This window comes from Cylas formicarius, unplaced genomic scaffold (genome assembly GCF_029955315.1).
Source record: "Cylas formicarius isolate icCylForm1 unplaced genomic scaffold, icCylForm1.1 PGA_scaffold_4__25_contigs__length_36172078, whole genome shotgun sequence".
Classification (NCBI taxonomy): Eukaryota; Metazoa; Arthropoda; class Insecta; order Coleoptera; family Brentidae; genus Cylas; species Cylas formicarius.
The window spans coordinates 15,732,663-15,755,140 of record NW_026844334.1 but is presented as its reverse complement, the minus strand read 5'-3'; the positions used below and the strand labels follow the sequence as shown (position 1 = coordinate 15,755,140).

Genomic DNA, 22,478 nt, shown 5'->3' with positions numbered 1-22,478 from the left:
GCTCCATAAAACTACCAAAAAGTCACGAATCAACATTGGCATTGGCTGATCCTATATGGACAATGTCGAGCTAAAAAATATTAACTGGACTAAAATAGATTCATGTCATGCACGTCTCACTCCCGTAACAAAAACTAAAATCAGTTCAAGTGGTCACCAAAGTTAATGGAACTTTGTATTTCAATAGTCAAGGAGAAAAACAGTTTCAAGGGTCGGGAGCTTAATGATTCAAATTTCATCATTTTTCCGGAAATATTGGGAACGTTACTTATTTTCGCCGTTTTGAATATACAAACGTGTTCGTCTCCGACCGGCTTACATTTTGCTCTGAATAACTCATTTTGCGGAAATGCAGATGCTCCAAATGCCAAAACAAAGAAACAAGAAATTATGTAGTCAGTAAGAATATGAAATGAGATGCTTTACATCATAGGGATAAATGACGCAGAGATGCTTGAGAAGGATACGTGTGTCAACTTTCGCACCTGACTTATGTTAACGAAATAATTAATGGCAGAGCAGGGAACAAAACCAACATAACGCTAACATCGCGATATGGACTCTAGAGACGCGGTAATTTTGTGGAATCAAAGATCAAGATGTACAAAACTATAGGTAAGCCAATCATACATACTGTACAAATCATGGGTATTATCAAGGAAAGGTAAAGATAAAATTGCGACAACGCAAATAATAATTAAAAAGAGCAAAAGACTAAACTATGAGAAGAAGTAAAAGTTGAGTCCATATTTGCAAAGAGTGAAGTACCAGTTAAAAGAATTTGGGAAAGTTAAATGCCTGAGAAAGAAAAAAGGACGGCTTTGAGAAACATCGAACAACCCCGTGGGAAGAATTTTAAAGAGATAAGAACATCTATGGGTAGGAATTGAGTTATAAATAACTCACTTTGACAATTAGATTCATTGCTTTTTTCATCAACAGGGTGTTTAATGGGCCTTAAATAACCACTGTAAAAATCGTCATTAATATACGTCTTAAAAGAACGGTCAATATTACTGGCAATTTCCAGATGTAAAAAAACTGTACAGTACAGTCAGCGTCTCCAGTATCAGGTGAAGGTCCGGGACATTCGCGTCTTGCTCGGACCTAATTTCTCGCAAATAATATTACAAATTTTGTATCATTAACCTTGATACTGTATCATGTACTTTGTTGAAGTGTATTTAAAATTAAAATACAGCCTGCAAAACCTAAAATAAGCAACTGCTCTAACGATTACGAGCTTACTGCTTTATTGTTTTGTCATCTTTTGGATTTCAGCGTTGGGCAGTAACTAAAATTAACGATAACAACACGATATGGATTCCATAGACGCGGTAATGTTGCGCCATGGTTGGATTTATCCGATCGTACGTTACCCTAAAACAATTCCGCGTGTATTCGTAGTTTTTATGATCGCGATAGATAAGCTCACGCCGTATAACAGGATTGCTGTTCGGTTTTGTTGATTAGTTTCCTGTCAGTTGCTCTGGCATATGCAAAGCGGGACGTTCTATGCGAAAATCGGGGCACCGGTCAATTTTGCGATCGCGATCCGTTTGAAGTGTTATTTTTAGGAATTTTTCGATTGTCTGTGCTTCGCCTCGTGTGATGTTAAACCCATCCGGATATTCTGGAAATAATATAATTTACGCAACGATCGCCTTTAGGGTTTTATATCGGCCAAAACAGGTCTCGTTTATTGTCGACAGTCGAAAGTCAAATAAGTACGCAGTCAAAAAGGTGTTTTATCAGCAAATTATTACTCGCTTAGAAAACGACTCGGTTTCGGTTTGAAGTTTAACCGGCAGATCAAAGTTATCCCGTTGAGAATATTGCTAGTTCCACGATGATTGACTGAAGTGGTTAGCACTTTCTGATTCCAATTTCATTGATTAGCTTTTGTGGTCCGAGAACTAACCAATCAAATTGATTGCTTAAATATTTGTTTGCATTAAGTTGATCACATCAGAGATAAGGGGCAATTTTACATCTTACAATCTTACACTTAAATCTTACGTTAAACTAGAATGAGCAGAATTATTTGCACAAACGTAGGACAAACTAAAGAAAATAACAATTTTAATTTTTCAAAAATCTAGCAATTCAAAAACGTATTTAAGCCTCTTAGATGATACTGTTAAGGAGAGGAACGTTAGAAACGTTTATATAATATTTCACTCATTTACGATTTTATTCATAAAGAAAATTATATCAATAGAAAAACTCACTCAAAATACTACGTTTCTTCTCAACAGCATTGAATAATAAAAAAATAACATATTTATACTTATATACAAACTTAATTACAAACTAGTTGTATGTTACAAACTAAACTTCTACTTACCGTGAGAGCAAATTTCGCTTCCACTTCTGATCGCGGCAACGCGGCGTTGCCAGCTTTGGAAATATATAACAAGGAATATGGACAATGTGAATTTTTATTCATTTAGAATTCTTTGTTGGAAATAAACTGGCAAGACATTTTAGTTCAAACGAACAAGCCGGATAGATCCGATCCGACTTCTGGTCATCCTAATCAAACCCATCATCATTCCGAAAGGTGTGATGGCAGGATACTTATAATTTTAATCATGGATTATCATAAAACTTACACGCTGACAAAACATCGAAGAGAAGAATCTCCTTAATAAGTTAAATTTGGGAAAACTTTACAAATGAAACTAAAATTTGGCAAGTGGTGTACATCAAACGAGAAACTGGCAATAATCTGAAAAAACTGCTTGATATTGCCTTGCTTCGAAAATTACAACTGGGAAATAGTTTTTCCTTAAAAAAATGGAAAACAGTTGTCCATATCTACAACAACAGTTAAATTAAAAAATTGTTTCGTGGAGATTATAATTACTTTTTTTTAGTAAGGTTCTGAGAATTTTAATAAAAATTTCTTTTGATACCCTGTAACTCGTTGACCTGCTTTTGCCTATGCTGGTATAGACTAAACAGTTCTCCCTTTATCAATAGAGGCCACTATAGTGTTTGCTATCGAGACAACAATTACCTATACCTATAGTACTTGTAGTTAGTAAAGTGGCATAGTGAAATTTATCAAGTATCGATCCCATCGAAATGACCCTCGCTTCATTGCTAAAAGGTTTTTGATGTCGCTCTCGTTATTTTTACCCATTACGCTAAACGCTGCAAACTATTAAAATAGATCAACGTCGAAAGCTCGTACAATAACTTCCCGTTAAATTTAGATCCGGTCTGAGCGCGGAACTGCAATGAGAAAACGCCAATATAGATAATCGATGGGTAAATAGAGTTAGAAAAATGTATGTTTGCGTAGGATAACTTTAATATATCTACATTTTAATGGCTAATCGTTTTAGCAGCGTATTTACGATGCGATCTAAAAATACCGCTCTGGAAGTCTGTCGAATGAAAAATCCAACAATTCAATTTTGTTGTTTTTTACGCAACTTCATATATTTATGGCCGGGCTCCCACAATGGAACTGGCGGAAATTATTATAGTCAAAAATAATTTCCCATCGAAATAATTAAAATTAGTTTTCCGAATGTAAATGGTACTTCTTGCTAACTGCTATTTTTGCATTCCAGCCGTTCTCCGATTTTCTTAAAATAACTGTAATCAATAAAGAATAATTAACAATAATAATGAAAAATTTAACATTAAGAAATGTAACAATCCTAAGCTTTTGAGCAAAATATTAAAGTGTATCTCACATACGGTATCATGGAGATTTATTCGTTTATAGTGGTTGTCATAATTTGAGGAAATAATTCTGCAAGAAATTAACAATAAATCAATATATTGATATAAAAATAACAAATAAAATAGATAACAAATATAAAAGAGATTCATAAATTGTTACCTTGTACTAAATTTAGTACTGCATTTTAGCCATAATATTTATTAATAACGCCAATTTAAATCGGATTTCATTGAGTAGTAATTGTTTTTTTAATGTTGTTTGTAACTGCTCTCTATCTACGTACACGTTTATATCTATTTGTTGTTTATTTTTGATGGTATTATTATTATTATAAATAATAATACCATAACCGGTACAAGACGAGAGAAGCATTTATCAATTTTCCTTAAACTTGAGCTGGGAAAGATTTATAATTTGCAGAAAAACCATATATCAGGCGGAACGGTATTTCTTGTATCTAATATTAAGAACTTGTGTTTACTTTATATTATAACAAATTACACAATAGCATTGTCTGGTTGTATCCACAAATAATTATTCCTGTCTTTATTTAGTAACAAAAAATAAGCGAAAAAGCGATAAGGATTTCATTGGTCTTTTCAAAGCTGCATTTTGTGATTCGTTTTTATTTCATGCAGACTATATTGTACAGAGTGGGCAAATTTGGATGTTTTAAGAAGAGATCTCGCTTGTGAATAGTAAAAAACCAGAATTTACTGTAGTATATTGTTTGCATCCGTTGTTTTGTTTGCATACAGAGATCTGCTACCATGTACATCCGTCAAAATTATAATTTCCCAATTAAGCTAGAATTTCCATTGAGCCTGCAATTTACGATATTCATTCGGACTCATTTCGAGTAAATTAATTATTATAATTGAGCAAACCAGCCCAAATCGGATTAAATCGCTGGGCACTCAACGTTGGACATTTTCAACAATTTTTTTTCATTGCAATGGATGACATTTTTTGATCTGCCTACCATTAGAAATCATCATTTTATTTAAAGTATCGCGTTTTGTTGCTTTCAAGAAACCTGATTATTTTTGGAATATATCTAAAGCAAACACTTTCCAAAATTTACTTTCGACGAAACGCAGAAAGATCTCTCCTTATTTGTTTTATGGTTGAAAAGTTTTATCGTAGCGCGATGAAATGATAACAATGAAGAGGAAAAGAGGATTAACTCGAAATCGATCTGTGTACCACAAAAACTGTCTTAAACGGTAAGTTTAACCGATTAATCCAAAAACCTGGGGGAGTAGACTCATCGGTTTTATAGATCGCTTTGAAAAAGTTTTTCTGCCGCCTCGACAAATATTTCTAGACCTTCCTGAAAACTGTCTTATGTGGGTAGCGCAAGAAATTTGAGGCTGCAAAATTAATTTCATGACATTTTGACTTTTCGATATTTCGCTGATTGACAAATGAGCAAACAAAATCGATTAGTTTATAAATTTATATCCAACAAAGCTTTTAAACCATATTTATAACGTTCATTTCTATGTAATATGTTTCCTAAAATATTCTTATTAAAAGTGAAATGTGCGATCGCTGTCATGGACCTCGATGACATAACTTAAACTTTATTTGGTTAACTGCGGTTATTTCTGGTTATTACTAAACAGCCACGCTGCATTTGTTTAAATTATATGGCTTAAACCACCGGAAGAGATAAAGAGATGTGATAATAAAATTAGTTCCAATCTATGCAGTGGTTGATTCCAGAACTAAACAGAATAATTGTTTCGTCTTAGGGAACTATCTACAGTGACTCACACCTTAAATGATGCAGTCGCTATAACAAAAACTAACATGTGTGAATGTCTCTTTATTCATTTGGAAAAAAAACAACTTATTGAAATTAATTAACTAAAGAGCCTTCTACCAAAAATGTGAATTACTTTTTGCCTTAAATACGCCTTACTTAGTGAACAATAAAGAATTAATTAAATTACATACAATATTAACGCCACAGCTTAAATGATGCAAAACAAAATATAACCAAATCAATAGAGAAAAACAACTGCATAATTTGAAATACTCCTGCCTAATATTTAATCGGGCTTCCCCCATTATCGATAACGGCTTGTAGTCTTCTGAGTATTGTTTCAACTAATTTTCTAGTATACTCCAGGGAAATTGTGTTCCATATTTCAGGGCACTATTTATTTTGTTTTTTAATGTCAACCACAAATTTTCAATTGCATTTAGGTCTGGCGACTGGGGTGGTGTGTTAATAACATTTGGGCAGTTATAAAGCAACCAACTGCGGACCCGAAATGACGTGTGCTTTGGATCATTGTCATGATAGAACCGATAATTGTTACCTATATTTAATTCGCTGTCTTAATACTCAATATATCCAAATACACATATTGGTTCATATTTCCTTCAATGAAATGCATAACATCACTCCACCTCCACAATGCTTTACCGTAGCTTTTAAATTTTTCAATTTTAATTCTTCCTTAGGCTTTCTCCATACTGATATTTTTCCATCGGATCCAAATAACTTTATTTTGGTCTCATCCGCAAATATTACTGCTCTCTAGCAAATTCCAATGTCACGCGTCTATTTCTTCGGCACCTTTTCACCTCCACACACATCTTTGGAGCACTTTTTTTTGGATAATTCGATACCTCTCTTACAATCCACCTTTCCTCATGTTTATTGAAGATCTTATTTGGAGCTAACCTTGACTTATTCTCGACCCTATTTTCATTACAGTAACGCTCAATGATATGCTGAACAGTTGACGGACATTTATTTATCATATCATGTCATGAGTAGTAATTAAATTTCTCTCAGCAATTGTAGTCCGACGACCTATTTTTTAAAAAATTCGTTTTGCTGAACGAAAACGTGTTAAAATGTCAAACTAAATAAAAACAATTGCAGTTATAAATAAAAGCCACGCCAAAGCTGTGACGTTAATATTGCATATAATTTATTTAATTCTTTTTTGTTAACTAAGTAAGGTATATTTAAGACAAAAAGTAATTCACACTTTTTTTGGAAAGCTCTTTACTAACTTAACTTTAATAAGTTGTTTTTTTTTTAATAAGTAACGAGACATTCACAGCAGTTAGTTTTTGTTATAGCGACTGCATCATTTAAGTTGTGAGTCACTGTATTTAATAAGTTGACGTAATGCGACCGGAATGGGATGAGTAATTAAGTCAATGGTTATTTTTTCAACGTAATCAAATTATTAATCGCGATTTATACGGATTAGTTTTCGTTTCTATAATCGCTAATCTTCCATCTCTTTGTTTCAGAAAATCAGTAGGTGGTGGCAGCGAGCGGGTGCTGCGAAGTACACCGGACTGGAACGAGGGGGCTATCAACGGCGACCATCTATGGGTACCTACCTCCGTTTCCGGTGACTTCTGCTACGTAGGGGATTCGGATTGCACGGTAAGCCTGTGAGCAGTCAATGCAATGTGTTTGAAATATTTTTAAAATTTGCATTTTTCTATCTATTATGATATCTATTAAGAAGAATTTTATACATTTATAAATGAAAATTGAGTATTGAAAAATATTTAAGAGGGCAAGTAACCCTTTTGTCCAAGAACTGGTACACTCGATGTTTTTGTATTATACGAGGTTAATGCAAAAATTTTCCAGCCTGACATAGATGCAGCTCTAGTAGCACGATACAACTTTGTCTTCTTTTAAATATATATCTTAGTAGGCTGCGAAAAAAAAATTGAAGTCTTGCGTCAAATAGTTTTTTATTGACAGCATTTTAAACAAGACGTGTTCGAAAAATTGTCGCAAATAACGCAAATTGAGTATAGAGCAGCCATAAAGTTTTTGACAAAAGAAGGGTTAGCACCTAAAATTATTAAAGAAAGGCTGGATGTTGTGTACGGCCAAAATTCTCCTTCGTATTCTGCAGTGAAAGAATGGGCAGACGTTTTCCGAATGGGGCAGGAGTCCCTTGAAGATGATTCAAGAACTGGTCGACCAGTGGAGGTCATAACGGAAGATATTGTTGCGATTGTGGAAGAGATGGTAGTGAGTGATCGACGTTTAAAGGTCAAGGAAATCTCAGAAATTACTAAGCTTTCTGATACAAGTGTTCGTCGAATCCTGCATGATCACTTAGGTATGCATAAGGTTAGTGCAAGATGGATTCCTAAAAACCTCTCGGCTATTCAAAAACAACGCCGTGTCGAGTGTGCGCGGTCTTTTTTGGAACTCTGTGGGTCGGAACCGAAGCCTGTGATAGAAACTATTGTGACGAGAGATGGTTCTCTATTATGACCCTCTGTCGAGAAAAAAATCAATGGAGTGGCGTCGTAAGGGTGAAGCACCTCCAAGAAAATTCAGAGTCTGCCAGTTAAAAGTTGATGGCCACGATCTAATACCACTGTCAATGGTAAATATTACGCAACATTATTACATAAATTGCGAGACTGCATACGTGTAAAACGCCGAGGAAAACTGACAAGAGGCGTGCGACTTTTGCACCTGTCCATACTGCTGGTGTTCCACAAGCTGCCATTTTAGAGTGTGAGTTCCAACAGATAGATCATCCTCCCTATGGTCCAGATATGGCCTCCAGCGGCTATTATTTGTTTAGATATTTGAAAAGGGATTTACGTGGACGGCGGTTTAACGACAAAGTTGAGTTAAAAGAGGCTGTTTTAGCTCATTTTGCAGACAAACCAAAAGAATATTTTTTAAAGGGATTGAGTTATTAATAAAGAGATGTAATAAGTGTATTGAAGTTAAGGGGGATTATATTGAAAAATAATAAAAAATTGTTACTCTACTCTGTTTCTTTCATATTCAGGCCGGGAAATTTTGGCGCTGCCCTCGTATGTTGTGCGTACATTATATTTCTCTTTCTCAATTACATTCATTGATGTTCCCGTTAGATACTTTATTTGTTTACTTATATATGTGAAATTGTATTTATTTACACATTATTATTTGGTGCTCAATGTTTTCTTTAAATATCCTGCTTTGGAAAAAGCGAATGCAAATTGATATACCTGGAATTTCAAAATATTCAAGTTTTTCTAATGTTCTAAATACATGTGTTGCCCAGAAAGTAGCAATTTTTTCATGAGTTTTATGTCAAGAAAACTTAAAATATTAGTATTTAATTGAACATATACATTGAACGAAGATTTATATTTCTTCAAACTAGAAAAAGAGAAAATGAATTCTGTTTTCCAACGATTATTACAACTAAATCAATAGCTCAAGTAACTAACCAAAATACTGATTTAGTTTTATTTCTAAATAATACACTCAAATATGTTACATATGTAAATATGTTACATATGTACATATGTAAGTAAAGCATTTATTTTAAAGAATTTTAAATTCTTTAATATGCAATAGGTGTTAAATGATAACCAAAAAAGAAACTTTCTTTTTGTCAGTTATATATTTATACATTACTACAATCGTATTAAACACATAAATTTATCATTTTAAAAAAATGTTTATTAATTAACAACTAGTATGAAATTATTACAAGTTATTCTACATATTCACGATTGTCAGTGTTAAAATTTGTCAAAATATACCACAATTACTTTTTTTGAAGCTTCTGGATTTCTCCTGCGTCGGCTTTTGTTGAGTTGAACTAGCTAACGTTTCGCCAATCATCCCGTTTCAGTCGAGCTCTAAAGAAGCCAACAGGATGATTGGCGAAATCTAGAAGTTTTATAAAAAGTATTACAGTAGCCTGTGGAAGTTCCTTTGAAAAATTCACAATGATTTAGTTTTAAAAAAATGGATATATAACATTAAACAATCCCCTATTTCAATTCAATTTCAACTATAACTAGTATTAATGTGTGTGTCTTACAAATAATCCTGTCATTACCCACAGTAAATACAATTTGGCTTCATTAACGGAAGCACTCCAGGTAGTAAAATTGAGTTCATTGCCGTGTTTAAACACTCACGGAATAAAATGACGACAACAAAGAATACAACAATTAACAAAACTTCCACCAAAATATAACTATTTAATGCACTAAATGCAACGTTGCTGGTTTTGATAAAGACTTGGTGCAACCTGTCTAAAAATATATCGGTGAAAATGTACTCATTTCAGGGTTGTTCAATGTTAAATAAGTTAAAGCTGCAATGTACACCAAAATTTAATAAGATTTTGATAAAACATCGATCTGAATAAAAAGAAACGCCGAAGATTATGTGGTAGCAAAGTTTAGACATGCATGCTTTGTTAGTAAAGCGAAAATGGTTTCCTTCAGAAGAGAACAGAACCGGAAATCGGGATGATAAAATACACTTTCCCATTTCAAAGCTCAGCTTCGTTGCAATAAAGAACGTATAATAAAATAATTGTACCAGGAACTCGATCTTTAATGGAATTTTCCTTTGCTATTATAACGAGCTCAGATGTTTCAGTATAGAAGAGATAAAAGCCAAATAATCCTGTTTCTTACGCTTCAAATGTCTTTTGGCATAATAGAGATCGAAATCGATTTGTTTCAGTTTCCTCTACTTGCCTACATTTTCGAATTCGTATCGGATACATTTTCGTTAACTTAATACCTTTCCTTCAATTTAACAACAGTCCCTTATTTTGCCGGTTGTCGGTCTGTGACCCGAAAAAGAATCGGGACCGATATGTCGAAGTTTAAAATAAAGCACTTCAGGAAAACCCGTCTATTTTAAGACCTCGGGTTTGAGGTCAATCGATAGCTTACTAGCCTCATTATTTATGCCAGACATACATTCGTAAAGTTGGTCGATATAGAATTCGTATAACGCGAATATTAAACGAAAGCCGGGCCATTGTGTAAGAAAATAATAAGTATGGAGGGAAGAAGAAAAAAAATCAAAGTACTACACATGGATACACGAAAAAGGGTTTAAATAATTCATGAGCGCTTGATTTAATGGCCCATGCCTCAAGGACAGCGTTGCACTTGAAATATTTTATGCTAAATACGTTTGCCACACGGAATAAACAATAAGGTTGCCGGAAATAAGCAGGGTGTTTTATTGTCCATGGAAAGGTCGCAAACAGATGGCGCTAATGATATGACATTTAATGAAATGACTAACTAAAAACTAACCAAAACTAACATCTAATGTCAGCAATTTGAACGAGATTGAAATTTAAATCCAATTGATATATTTAGATAAACGGAAAATCATGTTAATTAATCAATATTGTAATAATTTACAACAGAATTTTGTTTTTACTTACTCATTTAAATTTCAAAGCTAAGTTGTACAAACTTAACTAACTACTCTTAGTTTAACAAAAAACTATAATTTTTTGTATATAACTACGAACAATAATTTTAGCTAATCTTGGGCGTTATTGTGTTGTGTCCGAATTTAACGGCTAGCAAAAATTGCCTAACTTACTCGTTGGTATAAGCAAACACCTGGGCAGTGGTCTAAGTATAGACGCGAGTTAATTGAATAAAGTAAAAAAATCCTCGTTTTGAAACGATTCAGCAGCATTTTCAATCCTGTGCCATAATCCAATTCGAGTATGAACTACTTCTTCATACACCACTACACTACACTACACTTCAAACACAAAAAACAATAGGATTGAAATCCGGACTCCTAGGCGGCTAAAGTGTTTGACTTCCACGACCAATCCAACGATAAGGAAATTGATTGACTAACAAGTCTTGAAAAGTGGGGCCATCTGGCATTCATTATTCTTTTTAACTCTAAGGATAGATAAAATTTAGGTACAGCACGAAGTTTAGATTAGGTGGTAGTTCGATGAGTTCTAAGATGTAATTATCAATTATTTCGCACCTAAAGTTAAAAAAAAATTGAACTGAGGAGGCTTTTACTTGATGAAAATCCATTTATCAAAATAAATAAGAACTAAAAGTTCAGATTTTCACGAAATTATATATTTTGACATGACAATTGTTTCGACAACACCGTGTCTTTATCAAATGTAATATTTACAAACCACATACTACTATATATACCGAAAAATTACCATAAAACCTTAATTAATGTTGTTGCGAGAATTTAAGTTCAATAAAGAGAGGTATTTAAATCTAATTGATCGTTAAGCAATACATTTGAATGTCTCATTTTGTTAATCTCCATGGCTTCCAATAAATTTAATTTTCTACTTTTTATGGCTGTATGTAATATATCAAAATTGTCGTCAAAAATGTGTTTTTCTGTGTTTAAGTGTGTAGCATAATTAGAATCTAGACTATTGTTTTTAAACGCTCTTATATGTTTGTTAATGCGTTTCTTGAAGGATCTACCTGTTTGTCCAATATAAATTTTAGGACAAGATCCACATTGCAACCTGTAGACACCTGATTTTTGGGATTTTGGACATTTCGATTTATTGTTTTTTAAATATTTTCCTATTGTGTTGTTAGTTCTAAAAGCTATTTTTAAACCACATTTTGACAAATGTTTTGAAACTTTTTCACTAGGTTCTCCTATGTTTTAAATTGTTCGTGTTCTGTATTAGGTTTCGGATAAATAGAGTTTACTGTTGTCTGTATTTGTTTTTTATTTATAACTTTATCTATAATGGACGGATTGTAGCCGTTGTTCAGTGCAATTTGTTTAATGATATTAAGTTCTTTGTTGTAATTTTCTGTTAAGAGTGGCGTATTAAGAAGTCTGTGTATAAAAGAGTTAAATGCAGCCATTTTGTGTGTATAAGGGTGATTTGAACTGTATGACTGTGTCCGTGTCTGAAGGTTTATGATATATTGAAAAAGCTAATTTGTTTTGCGTTTTCGTAATAGTTAAGTCTAAAAAATTAATAGAGTTGTCCTGCTCAATCTCGATAGTGAATTTTATACGATTATGTATGCATATCTATACCACCATAAAAACCTTTTTCTTAAAGGATGTTCTAGTACGATATTTTCCAAATTATCCATAAAAATCTCGGCTAACAAAGGACTAAGTGGGTTTCCCATAATCAAACCTTCTTTAGAGATATAAATCTGTCCCTTAAATTCAAAATAATTTTGGTCTAAAGATACTATTAAGCACTCTAATAAATCTTGTTTCACCAATGGGTTAACCTGCTTCCGAGTTAGGGTGAAATCTACTAAATCTATCGCATCCATAGGTGGAATACTGGGAAATAAGTTTTGTACATCAAAAGATAGTAGTGTTGCGTTAGAAGGGATTTTGAAGTCTTTAATTTTGTTGATTAATTCAAAAGAATTTTTTATTGAAAATGTTGGTTTAAAATCTGTGTGGAACTTTAAAATATTTACTAATTTTGTAGAGAGTTTCACTGCTGGAGCTGTTGCATAAGACACAACTGGTCTACTGGGCAAATCTTGTTTATGTAATTGCACCTAAAGTTATTGACACCTCTGCCTGTAAATGTTGCCTCATTTGAAACATTATTTTATTTAAAAGCATTGGGTCGGCGTTTTGCCGGACCCAACAAAAATGAGCACATTCCAATCTGGCTCGAGGATCACCCTCTAAAAGACTTTGCACAGGAATAAAGTGATATCGATAAATCTTTTCTTGGTCAAAAACTTTACAAACTGTAGATTTGCTCACTCCGATTCCTGTTATCATTCGCCTTGTGCTTATTTCCCGATTTTCTGCTACTTGGACTAAAATTTTCTCTTCCAGTTACGATGTAATCGAACCAGTTTCGCCTAGTCTGTTAAAATTTTTAAAATCCGGGCTCCTTCGGTTTGCAAATATCTCCAAATAACGTCTATGAGCTCGATGCTCATTATAATTCTCTTATGCGTATAAACATATGTCGGGCATCTCCACGTTGGAACAAAAGTTATGTCTTGGCCTTATCGGAAACCTAACTAAAACTTTTTAAAAACACCTAAGTTACCGTCAAACAGCAACGAAATTCACATGTTCATGTTCACGTTCACATGTAACTGTTCAATTAGGTGCAACAAAAATTTCAAATACGAATTTCTCGAAAACGGTGATTCGAGGCGAAATTTAAAAAGTATAGCTTTTTTGTATAAAAGATACGTACGCAGTGATATCTTTATTAAAAATCTGCATACACTAAGGCGCAAAAAAGTTAGGAACTATTAATTGCACGAAAAGTATTATACGTAGCCCCTCTACTATTGTCCCAAAATTATTCACGAAAATGGATTTCTCATGTCAAAAAACTCCGATTTGCCAAATTTTGTGCAAAGAGCTAGATTAAAAATGAAAAATGAAATCGCTACTTTAACACCCTGTATCTCGGTTAATATCAGTTTCTGGTAAGTTTCGTTAAATCGTAATTTATTACCTAAAAAATCTCCTATTGCGGCATTTGAATCAGTGTAAATATTTGATTTTATAACTTTATAGAAACTCGCTTACAAAGTTGCCGAGAAACAGAAAAGCCGAAAACAAAGGAAATGATTTTTTTATATCGCAGATAAAAAATATGATTATTTGAAAATATAGTTTTTCTACTGCCTACTCCAAAATGCTAAATCAAGCACTGAAGGGGCGAGTCAATTCAATCTTTTTCGGTACTTGGATTGGCAGTGATTTTGTTTTCGGTAGGCTTAAAACACTGACATTTTGATCAATTCTGATGGTTCTGTATTTCACGTCACTCAGTGGAAAACTAATGTCCACAAAAAAATTCACTGCGCGGTCCGCTCATATCTAAACAAACTCAGCACTAAATGCTATTCAAATAATAGGTAAAAATAAATTACAAAGTATCACCTATTCCCTGTAGGTAATGGTTTGCACACGTAACGGGTGCAACTGCAGGTAAAGTTTATATTCAATTTTAGTTAAGCCCAATAGTTTTGCTACATTTACTTGTATTGGAGTGTATGTCAATCTGAGAATAAATAGGTCAATCAATAAATTCGAAACCCAAACAGCCAGTAAGGCAGTTCGATTTTATTTTTATTTGTTCGCCCATCATCTTGCTCAAGTGTATTCAAGATTGCCGTTGCGTCCCTCAATAGCTACTTCACTGGCACATTATGGGAGTAGTTTTCGTTTATTGTCGGTCCAGAATTGTTGGATAGCGAAGAAAAATAAGCCAAGTATAAATTTAGACAAAAACTACTGAAAGCTTCAAAATGTATGAGACCAGACCAGAATTAAGAATCAGCTATCGTAATCTGAAAAAGCAGTTACTTTTTGACAAAAATTGTTCCTTTGCGATATTATTTAAGAGCCTTAGAACGTTTCGAAACAATAACGTAAACTTTTAACCTAAACCATCGGCCATAAATCACCCAGTATAAATCGCACTAGGTTCGATTTACAGGAAGGAAAATTTCCATCATTTATTTTCTCGTATAATGTTCCGTTCCCTTTGCTTAGATTTTTCGTTTAAATCCCGAGAAAACAAATGTTATCCAATTGTAAACACGGCTCGACATCGTACAAAACACAAGGTCTTGTTTGTCCACCATTTGCAATTCAAATTCGTGTGAACGAGAACCAGATACGTTTGCTAATTTTTATTATTCAGAAGAATAGAGAAGACTTTTTTAATAAACGCTGCAACTTGAAAGTACTGAGTAGTGCCTAAATTCTGAAAACGAAGTTTTTGTAAACTGTTATGTTAAGAAATAAAAAAAAAAACAGAAAATATTTGTAATGTAATGTAAGAGGGAAAAAAAACAAGTCTGAGTTATTTATTTATTTGTTTATTATTTATTATTATTATACTATTTAGCTGGACACAATGTCATTAAAATTTCGAATTACCAGTTTTAATAAGAAAGAAAAAGACAATTACAATTAATTACAAAGTAGTAACTAACGAAAATTATATAAAGAAACAAATGTTGAATCAGTATGGAGAAATGGTCAATAATAATGATAATAATAACAATAAGAGCAGAAGTGGTGACCAAAGGTTATGATATAAATAAATAAATTAAGTTAAAATACATAAAAATGAATTTATTGAAATACATATAAGTAGTAAAAAAAATAATAAAAGTTTTACAGATTTGGTAATTTGGTAAAATTTTATCTATATCTATCTATAGGGTCGCTTGAAAAATTTCCGACCTCACGCTTAAGATGGCGGTACTAGTTATTAAAAGCTAGTGATCATAGTTGTACCTCTGGATATCAACTCACCACAGTTTCAGCCCTTTTGAAGTCACGGTTTTTAGTTGATAGTCGTTTGAATCAGTCGATGTAAGTGTTTTTTGTGAAAATCGAAAAAATATAGTACAGAGCTATTATAAAATATTTGTTTTTGAAACGCAATACGCCTACGCAAATTAAAGTTGATTTGGACTGTGTAGGGACTCATTTACCACAGTGAAATTTTGGGCAGTTGAATTTAAACGTGGCTGTAATAACTTAGGAGATGGTGAACGTTCGACACATCTAAAAACTGTAAATATCGATAATCATATTGCTCACCAGAAACGTGTTCGAATGAACTTGGATACACCATTATACGCCCGAATCAAAATACAGTCAAAACAGTGAACTGCGAATGCGGAACCGAACCAAAACTGTGATGGCGACTGTTTTTTGAGATCTTAATCAATTACTTCAAAAAGGAAAACCCATTAGAGGAGCATTGTACTTATCATTACTTGACAAGTTGACGACAGAAATTGCGAAAAAACGTCGACATTTGCAAAAAAAATTCCTGTTTCACCTAGACGTCGCATTCTACAGCATTTGTCATAGCAAGAAATCACGAATTATGCTTTGAACTGCATGACTATCCTGACCTTACCTCACCTCACTCACCAGATCTAGCCCCAAGTGACTTTTTTATTCCCTCATCTGAAAACTGCGCTCGGAAAACAAAAATTGTCGCACGATACCATTTGGACGGGTTAGAGAGATGGGAGTATCGCTGGGAGAAATGTGTAGAGTTGCAAGTTAGAAAAATAAAAAATGTCTTGTATCCTTGTTAGGTCGGAAACTTTTCAAGTGTATTTACTATATTGATCACTGAAGAAATGTGCCTCAAGTGCAGTTTTATACTATTTAGGGTATAGTATAGAGTGTTAATATTTTATATTCCAGAAGAATAATCTTTGAATGATCGCTGCACACGTTTGACATTTTCAAATAAAAATTAAAATAATTGTAAACAATTTAACTGAACCAAGGTCAATAAATAATTTGTGAAAATCTGAACATCGTTTGTTTTAATTTAACTAATTTAATTTGTATTCTTATTTAAACTAATATAAACAAAATACCATTACATAAATTAAAATACCCGAAGTGAATACCTATCTGTCTTTTCAATGGTATATGGTAGATAGATATTAATGAACGCACGCATCGTTTAGTCTTGGTTAGCTTTTTTTCAAATAGGACTAATGATTAAATCGGAAATTTTTGTTTTGTTAAGTGGCAGTTTTTAAAGACTCGTTTAATATCACTTTTTTTTATTTCAGAAACACGGTTCTCGTATGAAATGTTCAGCTTGTAACGTTCTGGCTCATCAGAACTGCATCAACATTCTGGTCGACAGGGTGAGATTTACGTGCAAGCCAACATTTCGAGATGTCGGGGTACGGCAATATCGCGAACAAACCTCCATACAACACCACTGGGTCCACCGAAGATCGGAGAAAGGAAAATGCAAACACTGTGGCAAGGTAAAAAACGACCATTTTGCTTAGCTTTTGAGTTACAGTTACAGTTACAGAAGATTAATCATTTTTCAAAAGTAATTGGAATTTTTTTTCCAATTGAGTATTTTAATTTGAAAAGTTGATCCACCCGGCGCCACAAAAGGCAACAAAATTCCGCGTCCCCGTGTTTTCCGCGGGGAAATTTCCAGAAACTGGGCCATTTTCCGAGTTTGTTAGAGCTAACGAGGTGATTTGTAAACGTTCGGATGGCTGTAGACGGTTGGGAAACTCACCGACAAGGCGAATTAGGGTTCGCGTTTTTATGTCCATTAAATCACAAACTAGAAATTTCAAATTCAATAACAGGGTCGGAATTTTTCTGATTGGTTTAATCACAGACCCCTATAATATGGTAAATTGAGGAAAATGTCTTCGCCCCTTGCCTTGTGAATGCATTTCTTTCGTTTATATAAAATTTTGGTAGTATTTTGCATCAATTATGTGGTGTCTCAAAAAAAATAACCTGTTTAACACGGGAATAAAGTGATTTTATATGTCGGAAGAATAACTTTACCGCCCAATCTTACAATATACTATCAGAATAGTAATAATTAATTTATTAATTTATATATTGAACAGATTAACTAACTGGCTTAACATAATAACTCTAAAATATTTTCCTAAGAAAGCATTAGCATGACATCTAAAATTCCAATTAGATGCAAACTCGAAATCGAGAACAAGATTATTCAACAGGAAATGAAATTCAAATACCTTGGAATCAAAACATCCGGATTCGGAAACATCGAAGAAGAGGTAAGAAGTCAAACAACTAAAGCAACAAAAATGACCGTATGAATAAATAATATATTATTGTCAGCTATAACACACAATAACGCGTTTTACCACAAACCGAAATTCAATTTTACATACTCGACGCGCGTTTCGCCAACCAAGTTGGCATCTTCAGGAGAAGATTAAAACTGAAGATGCCAACTTGGTTGGCGAAACGCGCGTCGAGTACTTAAAACTGAGTTCCGGTTTGTGGTAAAACGTGTAATTGTGCGTTAGTGCAGTGCCGAAGGTTCCAGTCAAGAGTTTGATTGTCAGCTATAAGACCAAAAATGACGTATAACGCCGAAATCAGCCCCGAAATATCTAAGGATTTGGGTGCTCGACAGAAAAATAGAATGGAACGAACATACTGACCATTGACCGAATATCCGCAGAAAGAATCGTCAAATTAACGAGGGACAAATCACCATCGGGACGAAGAAGCACCGGTAGACCTCTAAAACGTTGTTGCGACAACCAGGCAGGGGGACAATGAATGAAACAGGCGTTCGCCTAATAAAAAGAAGGAAGAAGAAGAACAAAGCAATACAGTAAATCACCGTATATACGACGATACGTGACATAGTTGTGAATGGTGTCCAAGAAAGAAAAACGCCGAAAGATTGTGGGGTGCCAAAGAGTTGCGTAGTGTTTTGAACATCGACTGCTGTCACGATACTTTGGGTGCGTTCGTACGAAGAATTGGTTTTTATTACAAAACCCTCAATAAGAGACAAGTTTTGATGGAATCGAGAAGAATTTCGAAGTGGAGGACAAGATATTTAAGAGAAATCCAAGAAATCCGTACTAAAAACGTTTCGATCATATATTTAGATGAGACCTGGTTTGATAGCCACGATACCGTCAAGAAAGGATGGACTCATGGTAACAGCAGAAAATGTTCGTTGGATATGCCAGTTTCGGGGGGCAAACGACTTATCATACTACATGCGGGCTTTGAAGCTGGTTAGGTAGATAATGCTTTGTTGCTTTCTGAAAAAGATGTCAGCAGACATCTTTGGAAAATGGTTTTCTGAATTCTAGACCACACTCCATGGCTTTCAATATTTTTAAATCGTCCACAAATAATAGACACTGCAATTCCAAATGGGGAAATTTTTGAAGACACTTCAATTTTACGGGACACACAATTATTTATACTCAAAAACTGGATACGACCACATAAAAAGCTGTGTATCCACACCACAAACCATGCTGTTGATCATTCAAAACATTCTTTCAATACTCAAGAAAGCCTTACTGTACTAATACCTTTACAATTGCCGACATCACCACTATCGCCACTTTTGTAAATGCCTGTTAAAAACCTGATCTTCAAGAAATCTGCAAAAAATCCTGAAGATAACACACAATATCAGGTCCACGAGAAAATTCATGATGAAAGTTCATAACATCATCAGGCCCGTCATTCAGTGAAATGCTTATAGAATTAAGTTCGAGTAACTAAAATCATAATTAGGTACTGCACACTCACATTTTTTATAAGTTCAAGCAAAGCAAACAAATTAACATTGAGGGCAATCGGCAACCTCTGCATTAAAATGCATAGATGATTTACATTTAATTTTAAATTTAAATGCTCGCTGTGTAGTTCTTACGTAGACATAGACTAGACTAGTTTTAATAAATATTCGCCACAACGTTACATTTTCCGGGCATCTGTTTTGGTGAGTGAATGAGACGGCATAACGTATCCCGCACGTAAACAAAAAAAATATAATTGTGGGGCTTCACGTCGGAGTCCTTATTTGACAAAGAAGAATGAAGGTTAAGGATGCGATCCCTGTATGGTGAAGGATAAATAACTAGGCCGAATTGATTGAGAGAATCGGCCAGAAGGGCCTATAAATGGAGAATTATTAAGCTCTCATGCTTACCGGCTAAGCAAATCTAGTGTAACGGACGTTTCGCGGTTGAATGGGACGTAGTTATATTGAACTAGGGTTGAAGGCGTGCCAAATGATCCTTACGACCACCTTTTCTTTGTTGCAGTCATTCCAATCGAAATTATCGTTTAGTTCGAAAGAGATAGTGGCGATTAGTTGCTCGTGGTGCAAAGCGGCGTTCCACAACAAAGAGTCCTGTTTCAACGTTCAACGAATAGGCGAAGAATGTAAATTAGGTAAGTCGTTCTGCGCCTTCATACTTTTAAGTTATTATCATTTTCCTTTCAAAGAGTATATAATCTTAGGTTCGATTAAATTGAAATGCTACTTTCAGTTTTGATTTTATTATCCTTTAACGAAAAATACACATTCCCACTTGTACAAACATTAACGGCAGAATTGGATAGAGAATAAAGATTTGCCAGAAGGCAAGAAAAACCAAAAATGCACGCTCGTGGTTCTTGCGATTTCGAAGATGTAGTTCGTTATCCTATAGACATTATATAAATTATAAATTAATATTTAAAACACCTCTGTTTTAAGCTCTAAACAAGTCTACTACAATTGCCTTAAAAGAACTTATTTATAAAAAATTAGACATTTCGTTATTCAAACATATTAACACTATTCTATATAATATAAACTGTTCTACTACGGCTTCTAGAGAATCATTAATTTTTAACTTTAAAATAAGCTTTAAATAAAAGTTAAAAGCAGATTTAATGCCATTATCGCAACTGTATCAACAAAAGGCATATTCTAATTAATTATGGCGTGTAAAATTGGGTCACGAACTATTGTATTAACCTAATAAGTACCTAATATAAAGGAAATGTATATCTGTTTCCCGATATTCACAGAAAAATTGTTTTTTTTGTTTATAATACGAAATCCTATTGTTTGAGCATTCAGGTGATGAACTAACCAATTTTTTAAAAACATTAAAATTTTTCAAATATTATCACATTAAAAAACAAGGTCCCAAAATTGTCAAAAATTATTAACTAAACATTAAGCAAGCAGTCTATAGTCCCTCCCGTATCATGTAATTGGCAATAATGATTAATTTTCTTTAATTTTCCTAAATGTCCCGTAATGTCTAGATGTTCGTAAATAAAATTGATTAATGATCGTGTTTTCCAAGAAACGAAACAAGTTTCGATCGTTTAGAATGAAATGGAACTTTTAAGTTACGTGAAACGTGGACGGATTTAAAATTGTATAGGGTAATTGGGAATTTCTGCCAGGGATTTTGGGATTTAGCAGGATTTGGCTAGACTCAACATATTTAGTTGTTTTTTTATGTTTTGGGAAATGGAAAAATTTTCACTAAACAGGTTGAAAGTAGATCCAAAGATAGTATTCCTATATAAACATAATTTCTTACGAGCACCCCCACTTTCTCCCTAACTAAGATAATGGAATTAAACTTACAGCCATTATTTGCGTACTACGGACATTTAGTTATTGTATGAATTAAGTAAATTTTTTAGCTACCCTTAAAAGGACTTTTTAGATTTTTTTCTTTCGTTTGAATTATCAAGGGATTATAAAAATAATTTGTATTTTTCTCTCTGGGCAAATATCTGGGTCTACTAGTTTTACTGTTGCCTTGACCCATGATAAAATAAAGAAAATATTTTTAGGCTCCACATATGTAAAAGAACATAAGATTTTCTAAAAGATTCTGCAACACATTTAAATCTAATCGCTTCCCTTTAGGATTATTTAAAATGTTATTCTGTTTTCTAAAACCATTTATTCATAGCAATTTTTTTGGACACTTAGGGAAATGTGTAATGGGAATTCCATATTTTCTATTATAAACAAGACAATACAGGAGACAGAAGTGTTTCTAAATTAACCAATTCAATCCTGTCTACTCATTCTAAAGATGTGATGTTGACTGATTTATCAAAACGCGACTCCAGAATGTTAGAAGTGTTAAGTTGTTGCTGTAAAATAGTATTGTACCTCTAGTTGATAGTCACAGATGCAAAAAAGAGGTGTGGTCCATATTTTCAAATATGCACCTTAATTCATTTCAAATTTAAATTCTTATGTTAAGTTAGTCTAGTTAGCTTTGACGTTGAATCGGTCTTTATTAAAGTTCCTGTTCCCAAAAAACACCAGTGCAGATCTTCTCATTTTCATCAAAAAATGTCTACCTGAAAAATACTTCTAATGTGATACTAATATTTTTATGAAAAATTTTGAAAAACTAACCATGGATAAGTTCTATATAACCATCCAAACTGTGGAAGAGATGGTAGATGATGTTTTTGTAATCTGGCAACACGGTCAGGAAGATTTTCAATCCTTTTTGAATTACTTAAACCCCATTCACTCAAACATCAATTTTACTATCGAATTAGAAAATTGCAACATTCTTCCCATTCTAGACATTCATACAAATCGAAAAACTTAAACTATAACTAAACTTAACTTTAGGCTAGGCTGTCTATAGAAAAGCGACTCTTACTAATCGATACCTA

The 22,478-nt window shown here is 33.5% G+C and overlaps 1 protein-coding gene across 15 annotated transcripts in view; it reads left to right on the top strand.

The window, feature by feature from the left end:
• The window catches only part of LOC132701198 (eye-specific diacylglycerol kinase-like), a 204,652-nt gene that overhangs the window by 150,570 nt on the left and 31,604 nt on the right, over positions 1–22,478 (top strand). For all 15 annotated transcript variants that reach the window (XM_060668954.1, XM_060668940.1, XM_060668949.1 and 12 more), the window contains 3 exons: positions 6,983–7,121; positions 17,063–17,266; positions 20,090–20,219. In XM_060668954.1, the coding sequence (XP_060524937.1) occupies positions 6,983–7,121; positions 17,063–17,266; positions 20,090–20,219 (473 nt within the window). The remainder of the gene's footprint in view (positions 1–6,982; positions 7,122–17,062; positions 17,267–20,089; positions 20,220–22,478) is intronic.